Source organism: Gossypium raimondii, chromosome 9 (genome assembly GCF_025698545.1).
Source record: "Gossypium raimondii isolate GPD5lz chromosome 9, ASM2569854v1, whole genome shotgun sequence".
NCBI classification, from domain to species: Eukaryota; Viridiplantae; Streptophyta; class Magnoliopsida; order Malvales; family Malvaceae; genus Gossypium; species Gossypium raimondii.
The window spans coordinates 39,777,528-39,791,581 of NC_068573.1; the positions used below are offsets into that span (position 1 = coordinate 39,777,528).

Sequence of the window (14,054 nt, forward strand, 5' to 3'; positions counted from 1 at the left end):
TCCATGCTTATGTTGTCTTTTGTAGATGCCAACACTTCATTGGTGGGTCTTTAAAGATGGGGCCTTCCCCCTTCTCTTCTCTTCTCTTCTCTTTTGTTTGTTCATAAAACCTGGAAATCCATGCAAATTACTGCATTGCCCCCCCTCTTTGTTTCAATCTTGTCTCTTGGGAAATGCTTTTGAATTCATTTGGTAAGAGATGTTAGGGTTATAAGTTGGAGCCAATCCAAATATTACTTTGTTTCAGAATTAAAAGGTGGTTTCTGTTCCCAAGTTGTATGTATGTGTGTGTTTAATTTACACAAAATGATGTTTTATGGTGGGAGGATTAAACAGTCTGAATTCAGGGACAGCAACCCTCTCACAATTATTATTATTTCATAATAAATAATTTAATAAGCTGTCCTTTGATGCTAGTTGTAAAAGCAATATATGCTTCAAGGGTCTTAAAAGAATATATATGAAAGCTTTATGATAAAAGAGCACCATGATTTGAATATAAGGCAGAAAGAAAAAACTATATATGAAATGAAGAAAGAGAGTTCCCCAAAAAGTTATTAGTTATGAATTATTAATTGTAATGGTTGTTAGAAAAAGGTTTCCAAATGAAAGGAAAAGATAGATAAATAAACCAAGGGCACCTGGAAAAGTAAAAGCTAAGGTTAAGGAATAAGCTTAATTGGCTTCCAAAAAAGCAAAGAAGGGTTGTTGCCTTAATGAGTATGTCTGTTATCCTGGTAAGGCTTTTGGCTCAAGTTTTAGACCCTCCACTATGAATAATGTATTGTATATTAATATTTAGAAGAAAAAGGAGCCTTAAATTGATCCCTTTTCTGGGACAAAATACGGGATTTTCATTTTGGAAGAGAGGGACAATTAAGGGGCTCCACCCATTTTGATGGGCCAAATTTTAGTCCTTATATTCGTCAGTGTGAGGGAATTTTAGGACTCATAAAACTGATATAATTTTACTTATGTTTCAAAAGAAAGAGACATGTTTATTCCCTATTTAAAAGCTCTTCAGTTGGATATTTCACATATTGATGGTGAAACGTTTCAAGTGAAATTTAGATAGGGTTATGTCTTTTCCTTTTTCTTAAAAATAATAAGATACCCACAATAAATGTGATGAATTTTCATACAGAGATATTTGTATGTATATATTCAAGAACCAGAATATCCTGCTGATATCCAAATGATGATGCAACATCATCACCCCAAGCATCCGCAAAATTGAACTTCGCAGGCTTTATTTGATCCAAATGAATGGATACTCGTTGGTTTGAGAGAAGCAGAAGGTAGGTCATGCCCTTCAAGCGGAAAAACTTCAATTTCTTTTTAATCAATTCATCTAAAAGTTCAACACCTAAAACAATCTTTAATTACGAAATTGGGGTGGACAGGGATAGCCATAACTGATGTTTACGTGGTAGCCACAGCCACAGCCCTCTCCAGGCTGGTCGAAACCTTTGAATTTCATTTGGTCGTCAACATGGTTGTTTTTTTTATATATATTGGCTATTGGCTAAGGGAAAGAAAGTTAAAGAGTTAGGTTAGGTTAAGGATAAAGTTGATCTCCTTTAATTTGATTAGATTCCTATTCTCTGACAAAAAAACTACTTCCACTTATACCTTTTCATATTTCCCATATCTTATTCTATTACTTAATCTCAAAGAAGAAAAACAGGGTAAAGTTCCTTCTTTTTTAGATGGTAACTTGGTAAAGTTCTTTATAAATTTTATACAAGCCTTGATTTATAATCTCTATACCCTTTTGGGGGTGATGACAGTGTAATTAATTATATTTTTTATTACAAATTAATTACATTTTCTTGTAATTAAAAAGAATTTTAATTTCTTATATTGTTTGCCTAACAAAATGCAATTACATCACACATTACTATACGAGTTTGACATTAATTATTTTAATATTTTAAGCAATTAAATTCTATAAATATATATTTAAAATCATTTCATTGAGATTTTTATAATAATTTTTAAAATTTTTATCCATAATATATTTTAAAGAAAAAGAGGTAAAAGTTAAAATATTTTACTAATAAAAGTGTAAAGTGTGATCAATTTAGTAGGAAGGGGAGTATTAATTATTTTAAAAATTATGAATAATACAAGCTTAAAATCAAACTTAGTCTAAGAAAATATTCGACAATAAGATTAAACTAAAATTAAAAGGAAAAAATAAACATCCTACAAAATTTTATTTAATTACTTTAACCTTCATATTTTTGGATTATTTCTTTTATAACATTAAACATACATTCATTGTTATCATCCGTTGATCCTTGACCACTATAAATAATTAATAATAAATACCATATAATTTAATTAAAATCAGTACAAATAATTTCTAATAAATGCTATCTAACTTAATTAAATATTTAATAAGTTAAAATTTCATAAATAAAAACTTCAAATTATTTAAATGAAATTAATAAAATAAAATATAATTATATTTAATATGTTTTAAAATTAAAACACTAATATTATTTTATAAACTAGCTTCTTAAACATAAATAATGTATGGGTGTACTTCAAAAGCCACAAACTATTTTACCCACATTTTTTTGTCTATTATTTGTGTAACTAAGCTAAGTTAGTGTTCAGAAATTACTAAAATAATTCTACACACTTTTAAATAAATTATATTATTACGAGAATACATTTATATATATTTTATTTCAAAAACAATAAAAATATTGCAAATATTGAAATTTGAATCTGTACCCTCAATAAACATAAAATTATTTCTTTACTACTTAAATTAAAATATTTTTAATATTTTAATTTTTCTAAACTATCTACGATCATCGTCAATATATATAAAGAAATCAATGAAATTTGTCCACTTCTCAAATCTCTGTCAACTTTTTCCCACCCTAAAACACATTGGTTCACCTTTTTCTCCCATTAATGTAATTGCGACGCCTCTGGCTGAGTGAAAAAAATAAAAAAGAAAAAGGGTGAAGGTACAAAAAATGATGAATAGATTTGCCCCTGCAAGGAAGTATTCAATTCCAACCAGGGGAGGGTTTAAAATAAAACCATATAAAAAAAGAGAGAAGAGCTTTTGCTTTTAAAGGGACACCCACTTTCTGTAGGTTTAATTAACATTTTGTACATCGTCTTTATTCTTAAATCCATCTCAGCTTTATTTTCCTTCTTTCCTTCCTGCTTTTGAGGATGGTTTGTATCTTAATTATTAAGATAACACACTCTTTTCTACAATCTATCATTCAGATCATCATTAAATTATATGATTTACCCACATATTTTTTACATATATTAAACGCCATTACATTCACCCACTCTTCATTTAAAGTGACACCAAATGTCTTTCTTTAATTATTTAAACTCGTTTGTATCATTTTTTACTCCACTGTTAACTAAAAATAGGGTAGAAAATATGATTTGTCATTCTTTCATTGGAAAGAGATAGAAATCATATGGAATCACAATTCCTTACAATTCTTTCTCCAATAACAATATATAAGATAATTATTCTTCTTTTATATGATTTTTCACTCTAAAATAAGAAATCAAACTATGTATATTTAAATATCAAACCTGCTAATTATCAGTTACAATGTATTTAATCAATATAAATATTAATATGCACGTTTTTAGTTTAAAGAGCCGACTACCCTTCTTTCATTAATGCTAGAAAAGAAAATCTGTAATAAGAAAATGTTTTCTAAAATTTGTGGGTCCTTGAATTTTCTTTTTTAAAGTTTGAGAGTCAAATTTAACTAAAAAAAAAGAAGAAGAAGAACAATGGCTAAATTAACAAAAGATCTAACTGTTAAAAGCTAAATTTGTCATTATGCAAAAAAAAAAAAAAGAATTGGCCAATTAAACTTTAGTTACATCGACACTATTGCTATTGTAAGAATTAAAAGAATATGAGTTCAAGTGCATTTAAGTCCGTAATGCCCACGGAACTAACTAAAAATTTTACTAAGGCAAATGCACCTATCAATTAATAGTTTAGATACAGTCAGTAAAGATATCGCTCCCACAAGGACTACAAGTACTGGTAATTACCGTTTTCTATTATTTAACCGAATAATTCGAGTGATTGATTAAAAATTAAAAATAACTAAATTAATTAATTAACGAACACGACAAAGAACAAATCACGAAAATAATTGAATAACAACCAAGAAAGAATCCGCCTAGATTTCATATGTCACTATCAATCTAAATTACGCAATTTCTTTACTTAGCATCTTGATCCGTAGAAATCCTAAATTATGCAAATATCTTTTTCAAGCATAAGAACAACTGACTCTAGGTTGATTAATTGAAAATTTTTTCTAATTAAAACTCTATTATCGCATTAACTAGTGTTACGGATTCCTTTACTGGATTTGACTCTAATCCGGTAGATTTATGTCGTCCTATTTCTAGAATTGCATACAACTCCACTCAATTATGCAAGATCTAATCTTAAACATGATCTATTCAACCGCCGATTTAAGCACATCAAACATGGATCAATAATCTAGAAATATTAAAGTAAGAATTAAGCATACATAATTGAGAACAAGAAACTAAATATTTATTGCGTAAAATAAAAATCAAACGACAAAATCCATCATAGGGTTCATCTCCCCTACGTATTTAGAAAATTAGTTCATACTTGAAAATAAAAACATCCAAGACATAGTATAACTAAAAGAAATAAAGAAACTAATGATAACTTCCTAAGAAATCAACTGAGAATCTTCAATCTTGACGGAAATCTGCTTCCAAGTCGACTTCAATGGTGTTTTTCGAGTTATTTTCTTGGATATTCTCTGACGGCTCCTTCATATCTTCTTATTTTTGTCATATATACGTATTAGAATGTTTGAAAAACCTAAAAATCACGATTTTTTGTAGTTTGGTGCGCAATCCTGTGAAATTGACACGACCTACCACATGATCATGTGGAATGATTCAGCCTGTGTGGTTTTTTTAGCTTGCGCCGATGCTTCGATTTTTGCTCCTTTTGCTTCCAAGTACTCTATGAAGCATCAAAACATTAATTTAAAGGATTGAGAGCATAAAAATTGTAATTAACATTGGATAATCACCTAAAAATGCGTTAAAAATAATGTTAAAACATGTTAATTTTAGAACTTATAAATCTGATTTCTATCCAATTGAAGAATTGAGAGAGATTATGAGTAGAAATAAACATGGTAAGAATTATGTGTTGGGGGTATAATGAAATTTTGAGTAAGAAAGTAGAAATTAAAGATGAAGCAATTGAAAAGGCATTAATGTGGAAGAAGTAATGAGAGGTTAGAGAATGTTGCCACCTCATTAAGCAATGAAAAATGGGAAGAAAAAGGTGAAAAGTTGAAAGAAGAAGAAAAAAAAAAGGGGGGAGAAGAAGAATTAAGAAGATAAAGAGAAAGGCAGTGTTAAATGGAGGGTTGTATCTTTTAGAAAGGGAAAATAATAAAGGAAGAAAAGAGTTGATTAATTAGAATATAAAATCAGCATTAAGCTGGATTAGTTAAAAGAAGAAGAAAGAGAGGTATGGAATCTGAATAGCACTAATTCCTATTACCCTAATCTTTTTAAAAAGCTAAAAACGACAAATTCCCTTCTTATGTCCAAATTAAAGGTGTCATGAGATAATAATCTTTTTGTGATTCTAAAGTAGAAAGAGATGCTTATCTAAGTATACCATTTCTTTCCTTCACTTCATACATTTTAATTAAGGGATCAAATTTGTGGATTTTAAAATTTAAATTTAAATTTAAAATCACCTTTTGTTTAATGGTAGTAAAATAGGGTTACTTTGGATTTGGTAATACCCCAACTTTCCCCCAAAGAAGAGAGAATGTTTGGGGTTTGGGAAAATAATTTTAAAAAAAAGTGTTATATTCTTTTAGAAAACAAAACGCATCAGAAATTAAGCATAAAAAGAAGTGCTCATCTCTTTTCTCTTTTCATATTAGTGAAGATTTTGCTTTTCTCCATTTTAATTCCAAAAGCCTAAAGCAGAAATAAAAAGTTGCACAACCCTTACGTTTTGGATTATACCCTTATTCTACTTTTATTTCCAGCAATTTAATTTCTCTATTTTCTAAATTAAAAAGTCCGGTTAAATTCAAGTTCATTAAAGTGTCAATTTTTGTTACATGGTTGTTAAGTATTTCAAAATTTTAAAATTTAAAAATAAAAAAATTAAATAAAAAAATAGAGGACTTTAAAGCATATTTTACCAATAATATATATGCTGAATGAAAGTAGTTTTTCACTCCAATTTGTGTTTAATATAAATTATTTTCTATCATATGTGTGACACGACTAACTCCTCCACTTCCAGTATTTATGCAGAATATACTAATATTCAATTCCATAATTTTTTTATATACATATATGCTATTCTTGGTATATATCCAAACCATTATATACAAGTTTTGCAGTTTTTCTTATTATACATCATCTTTCAAGATTTGTTCATTAATTCTACAAAAAGAAAATCAAACTTCCGATCAAAGATTCATTCATTCATCCTAAAAGAAATGCAACAGATTTATTCATTAATTTTTTATTGTCAGAAAATAGGCTGCATTTAATATAATGAAATGGTTGTGTTGATAGGACTCGAGTCAAACAACAGAAGGGCAACTTCACTTTCAGTTCAAGTCAAAAGCAATAAGTTTCCATCTTAAAGCAGCTCCCTTTTCTAAGCCTAAACACACCATATATTCTTTTCTTCTTCTCATTTTAGTAATATACACTATCTTAATTCATCCATCCAATTGCATATCTGCTTAACATACCCCCATTATTTATTCTAATTTTTAGTTATAATTATAAAGTCAAAAACATTCTTCGTCTATCATTTTGTAAATATCAGTTTTAAAAGTTAAAAGTGGACAGGAGGAGGAGTGGATATATAAAAGAAAATTAATAGGAGAGATGATCCTTTTCCATTCTAACGTATAAAAACCGAAAAAGAAAATGAGAAAGAACTGTATATTAGATCAAAATTATGAATTTTTAAATTTTTATTTTCTTTCCTTCCATTTTCCTACTCTACCAAATAATGACGGTTCAGTTGAATGTTGCTATATTTCATCCACTTTTATGATAAGCAGAGTTAGAGATGAGTAAGAATCAAATCTGTGTCATTTAAAACAAGAAGTACTAAAGCATGAAAAAAATCATTGTTTTTTTTTTTAATTATAATAACAGAGCAAAGCTCGAACAATAAATATAATTAGAATTTAAATCACACTTAGAACGATAAACACCTTTAATTATTATGCCATCACATAGGTTCAAAAACCACCGTCGCTTAAAGGAGGTTGAGTTTATATATTAGAGATTAAGGTAATGAAGAGACTTAATAGACACAGGCCCTTAAATTTCCCCATGGAAGTTGACTAGGCCATTAATTAAAGTGTAATTACATTGATATTGATATCTTGACATTGACTAAGGCTCACAAAATTTAATTTAATAAATATTAATATTGTTACAGACATTTATATTTTTAGGTAATATAGGAATAATAGAGAAAAAAATCACAACGAAGTCATGATATCTAAATAAAGGCGGGTCATGAAGATGATTTGATTTGGATATTTATATTAAATATTTCAAATTAATTTTATATTTACTAAAATTTATCTTAAATTTAATAAGTAATATCTAGAATTACTTATAATTCCTCTTCAACTCTTAAATAAGAGGATAAATACATTTTACATATTCGAACTCACCTTCTCTTACGCAGACAACAATAATGATACCAATCAAACTAAAACTTAATCGACAACCTAAGCAAAATTAAATTTGAGAAGATTTTCATTTTAATGTTTATCAAACCCTATAATCTTTCTGATTTGCTTTTGCAAGGAAATAGAAATGATTCTTATCACTTTATATATACTAATTGGAAGCATCCAATATTTTGTTACCAAAATATTTCCAAAATGCTGTCCTCGGGTTGAATCATTTAATAAAAAAGATATAGGGAGTTAGGGACCTTTTTTTTTTCCTTTTAGACGAAGTTAGGGACCCATTTCTAAAAACCCAAAGAAGATATAGAAATAAAAAAAGGTGCAATGGTTGATTGTCTATAAGACTATGAAGCATATGATTGTCCAAATTGAAACTGTGGAAGAAGGCTATTTGAGGAACAACTTTCAGTAACCAATATCTCTAAATTTAGCAATAAAATAGAATACATGCAGAGATGATGGCTTGTTTGAATAATATATTTAATTGACACCATTATTCTTCAAAAAGGGCACTTTGCCCAGTGGTCTTATTTCCAAGTTGTTTCCCTCCATCAAACTTCCTTGTAATCAAAGGTATATATATATTGATATTGTGCAATCAAAATGATCTCCTTTCAAATATTGTAATCGTTTAATGTCTATCACAATTAGAACATCCCTGAATTAGAAAAGAACCCTAGTTGGCATCTCATCACTTCATGAATTGACCATGCCATGGCATTTTATTACATTAATATTTAGTGGTGTACATGTTAATAAATTAACGTGGATGGGTACTCAACTTTTTTCTATCCATGATAAATTATTATATTTTATTTTTATCTGATAACTAATTTGTATGTAAATAATAGAGTAGAAGCTTAAGTGATGCACGTAAAGTAATTTTACAAAAACAGGCAAGTTGGTTTTTCTTGTATTAATCCAGCCCTAAGAAATGTCTAAGAATCTAAAGACTATTTGAACAAAGAGAATTTTCACCAAAAAAGAAAAAAAGAAAAAAAAAAAAAGGGAAATTACTTGGAAGGGTTTACAGGATTTTTTTATTTTATTTTTATAATTCCTGAATTTTGAAAACGATCTTCCTGTCTACAGATTCAAGAAGCCCAATATCATGGATTGATTCCTCTTGGAGACTATCATCATCAATGGACATATTCAAGTCCAATGACCCACAAGGACTTGTCGTGTCCTCCAATGCCAATGCACCCACTTTTTCTTCATCGGATTTTAGCTTGGCAGGAGGGGAGCAAGCTCTTGATCTTGAGCTGAAGCTTTCACAGCTCAAAATGATGATAGCATCGCTGAGGACAGCTTCTTCTCCATTTGCTTTGCTTATTCTTCCTCTCTCAATAGCTCTTTTGAAACCCATTTGAGAGCAATAATCTGATTGCTCAACATCTTCAATGAAGAACACTCGATGTGGGTTGCTGGAAACTGCTTCAGCAAATCTCTCCATGTAACTGCAACTTTGTTCATCTCTTGATCTCTTGCTTCGACTATCTTCAGTCGAATCTGCTCTTGTGGATGAGAAGCTGCTTAATTCAATGGCGACGAAGTTGTTTTGTGAACCAAAAACAAGCCTTGCCAACTCTTTGGCTATCTTCTCCTTAGCTTGAACGTCAACACCTTGGAAAAACAACCAAGTTTCTTCTTTACACTCACCATCTCTCAACTTGCCTTTCCTTCGCAACATCCCTGACCTGCATTTTAAGATTGTGCTCACGATCTCAGGAACTATATCTTTCTGCCATGGCACCTTCTTTTCCAATGCAGTGCAAAGGGTGGTCGAGTTCTCCGCATTTAGCTCCTTGAACTTGTGAACATATTCCATCTCCATCACATCACTGGAAGAAGCTGAGTTGGGGGTGGAATTAGGGTTTGGGGATAAGAGTTGTTTGGGGTCCTTGTAATTATGTTCTGGAATATATAATCTCAAACTAGCACTGGTGGGTTCAGCAGTCTTTTCAAGTGTTTCAGAAATCCATAAAGGATGGTCTCTCCAAGACTGTCTAGGTTCAAGCGCAGGCCAGTCATGGTGCTTGTCATTTGAAAAGAAACAAGTAGAGGAAGGAGGAGAAACAGAAGAGAATGCATGGGTTGTTTCGGATATGGGATATGGCTGTAATTTATGGACTGAATTGCAAAACGAATTCCACTTTTTGCAAAGTTGTCTGACTAGGGCAGAGTCCTGGGCGGTAGAGAAAAAATAAAAACAAAAGGAAAAAGTTAGTTTTCAACTTTGTATATGGATGTGGTTTGGACACAATAATTTGGTTTGAAGATTATCCTGGGGAATGTGATTATAACCTTATCATTGGCACCAACTCCTCTGCTATCTTCCCTGTATGGTTTAAACCATGGGGGGAGACTTGAAGTGGTGGTGGACTCACTATTGCATGCACTGCTGCTTTGTAAGCTTCCAACTTCATTTTCGAACTTGGTGGAGCAATCACCACAGCAAGTCAGCTGTTGCTTATTCTCATCCCCTCCATTGTCAAGCGAAATCCTCCAGCTTGACCCGTTTTCTACTTTCTTGCTTGTGACCTGACTTTGCGCATCACTGAACAAGATTTTTTTTTTTAATTTTAAAAAAATCTATAAAAGATTGAATAAGGCCGTAGTAAATCTGAGTAATTGATTTATGAAAAGATGAAATTAATTACCAGTCAGTGATGAGAGTCAAGCGTAAGCTATCAGCAGGAAGGATTAGAGGATGAAGACCCCAAACAGTTTCGAGGGATGGATTGCCAGATTTGTACCTCATGTAAGTTTGGAAGGTAGAAACCCCCATGAGCCTCAACCTCCTTCCACTCTCCCCCAACAAATTCCCAAGCTCCATGATCATATGCTCCACTGGACAGTAATATCCCCTACTTTGCTCACTTGAACTTGTCCTGTACTCCACAGCCCATTTGAGATCTCCTAAATTCAAAACAATCCCTGTGCCTAAACAGCTCCTAACCTGGCTCTTTAACTCTTCAAGTTTTTGCTCAACCTCCACTTTGTTTAGATGCCCAAAACATGAGAAGGGTAGGTTTACAAACTTGGTATCTCTTAAAGACTGAGGAGCATCTCCTTTGTCAACTTTGTCAATCACAGCTCTAACTACACCTTGTACGCTTGAAATACACTCTCCTACCACCACAAAACTTCTTCTCTTTTCCTTCATCAAATTCTCTATCACAAACATCACATCTTCGTTCCTAATTATGGGATCTGATCCTCTTTGTTTCTCCACTTTACTATTCCCAACCTGAGAAGCTGTAGGAGATTGAGACAGGACTAAATTACCATTGCTACTTTCCTTGGATTTACTGTTTGTGGAAGGAGCGTTTTGGGAACAGATTTCTAAGGACACAGCTTGTTCCACGTTGCTTTTGACTTGTGTACTAGAGAACCCCGCTTCTCTCATCACTCTACTTACGCTAGGATCGTCTAATATAGATATTATAAGCTGCTCCAGCTCTATCTTAACTGCTAACAGTGGTTGTTGCTGGTTTTCAATGGATCCACGTCTTTGGTGAGCCTGAGCACGCTTGAAGGCAGCAACCAAGGCATTAGAGATTGAAGGATACTGGGAATGGGCTCCCAACATGGGACTGGATGACGAAGCGGGGAGGCGATTGAGGGCAACATTGAAACAAAGCTCTAAGGCTCTACACTGAAGGGGATGGGAGTGGGATTGAATGCAAGCCGTGCGGAGCAAACCAGTAGCAGCTGACAGCATGGTGCTTGCTACATGGAGGGGAGTCACTTGGGCATGGCCACGTCGTCTAGCAAGATTAACAGCTTGCTTTACGACGTTAGCAGCCTCATTTGTTAGAGCTTGCTGCACTGTGCAACCCCCAGCTCTCATGTTGTTGTCTCTCCCAAAACCCTTTTTTTATACAAAAGTATGTGGTGAAAGGAGGCTTAGGAACAAATGATTAGATGAAGGAAAGTTGGAGAAGTTCAAGTTTCATGGATGCTGCAGCTTGAACAGAAGGAAAAGATGAGGGAAATCATGAGATAGGATGATAGGGGTTAGGGCGGCAGCAGAAAACAAGAGGTAGTGCAGTGGGTGAAAGGTGGGAGAAGGGAGTTATGTAAGGTAGTGTAGTGTGTAGGATGAGAGATTTAGATTTTGGGGGGTGGTGGTGAGAGAGAGTGAAATATATGAGATGGTGGGCTATGCTTTTCTTGTAGGTGAGGTTAAATTTTGGGGTCCAAAGTCGATTTTGTAGTGGAAAGTGGAATGCATGTGCTGACAAGCAGGACGGATGCAGCAGTATCAAAGGCAACTCAGCTTTGCTTACTCTCTTTTTCTATCTCATTTTTCCATATATTATATATTATACGGTACTGCTAACCGAAGTGGGTCTCTCTCTTTTATGCAATATATAAATATAGTAAGTAACTTAACATTATGGTATATTTACCCTAAAAATGATCAACAAACGACGCCTTTATCTTTCGAGTGCAGTGCACACCAACAAAATCTAGACATAATCATTTTGATTTTGTAACCTTGAAGCCTACACAATCTTACCACCTTTTTAATTAATAACATAGCTCAAGCAGACTCTTTTTTATCCACGTGAAATCAGCCAAGTGAAAGTATGTGATGTAGTAATTACATGCTTGAGGAATTAATGTAAAAGGACAAAAGAGGCCTTGCAGTATGAAATGATTTAAGTATATAAAAGCATGGGCAAATGTGGAATTGTGGAGAAGCAAATTGGTGGCTCTAAAGTGAGGCTGAGAGAGAAGAAAGGAAGCTTTTGCAGTGAATTTCAATCCCTCAAAACCCAGAAGAGAATGGGGTTTAGCCTTAATAAATTGCGTAATTTCATTTCTTGACTTATAGCCTTAAAATGCAAATATTACATATTTTTCATTGGGATTATTAAGAAATATACACAACTCCAAAGCACAACTCTCTCTCTCTTCATTATTTCGTAAAGTTAGGGGAGCTTTTGGACCCTCTCTTTAGTTCAAAAATAAACAAATCATCTAAGTTAAAAAAGCAAAATTTAAAAAGAAAATCATATGATGAGGAAGTTCCAAAGTCCCATAGGGCAATTTTTTTTTCTTTTTTCACGAGTATGGTTTCTTTTTACCATATCCAATTACATGGTACCAAATCATTTGGAAACAAGGCAGTTGTGGTGATTGTACTTAAAAATTGATTTTACTATAAGATTTTGATAAATATATATTACATAAAAAGATTAAATAAACGTGTTTTTTTAAAACTGTCGGACTTAATAATTTGCATGGAATTGGAACATATGTTCCACTAAATCATATACCTTTGATTAATGGCTTCCATTAAAGAAGAGAAAATGGGGTTCATATATGATTCTGCTATAACAACATGTGAATATATATTATTATGAGCCATGCAAAATACAAGATATAAAAGGGTGGGTGAGTGGGAGATATAGCCTTTTGGTTTGGACCATCTTAATTTACTACTGCTCTTATATTCCTGAGTGACAGCGTGCCATTACATAGAAAGAAGAGATACACTCACACCACTATGTAAATCTTGGAATTCTCATATACATATATATAACTAATATCAAAGCATATTTTTGTTGCACAGAAAACGAGAGATCTCCCTTTCATTCCTCAATCATCTAATTCTAATTCTAACTCTTCTCCTTTCTTTCTTTTTTTAATGCACAACATTCTCTCTCCTTTTTTGCAGAAATGCAAAACATTCTTTGTCAAACCGTTCAATATTTGCAGTCTGATACGAAAGATATTAGGCTCACATGGTATGTTAATGGAAACTTCATAGCTGCCGATATAAAAAACCCCCAGAAGAAAAACTAGAAGAATGTCCTTTTGTATTGAAAGCCCAAGAAGGTATTTAGCATTTTAAATGACTTGACATGATGACATACCTGCCAAGGTTTGTCGTGGTTTCTTTGGGTACCATTCTTATATTTTTTAAAACTAGGCTTTAATGTTTAAAGATAAAACACATTTTGAGTATCGTTGTAAAAATATATATTTTAAATGTGAATTTAATAAAACCGTCCTTATTAAATACTATTATTTAATTTATTTTTCTTATTTTAATTAGTTTACTTTTTTCCAAAAATTATTTTAATAATTATTAAATTAAATTATTATAATATTATATTCTAATACTAGTATGTTTAAATGTAATGTGCTTTTCAATTCAGTTCATGTATTTTTTAATAAAATTTCTAGATGGTAATTAATTGTATTTAATTTTTGTTCTTCTTTCTTTTTGGGTAGTCTTTACTATTGCACCTAACCACTTGTTGGTAT

At 31.9% G+C, this 14,054-nt stretch overlaps 1 protein-coding gene across 1 annotated transcript; it reads right to left on the minus strand.

The window, feature by feature from the left end:
- Positions 1-8,648: 8,648 nt before the first annotated feature.
- On the minus strand, positions 8,649-11,959 carry LOC105799629 (protein SMAX1-LIKE 3). The gene is made up of 3 exons (XM_012630296.2): positions 10,433-11,959; positions 10,077-10,329; positions 8,649-9,957 (listed from the first exon to the last, which is right to left on the minus strand). The coding sequence occupies exons 1-3, from the start codon at positions 11,623-11,625 to the stop codon at positions 8,821-8,823; spliced, it is 2,583 nt and encodes an 860-aa protein (XP_012485750.2). The 5' UTR covers positions 11,626-11,959; the 3' UTR covers positions 8,649-8,820.
- Positions 11,960-14,054: the final 2,095 nt, after the last annotated feature.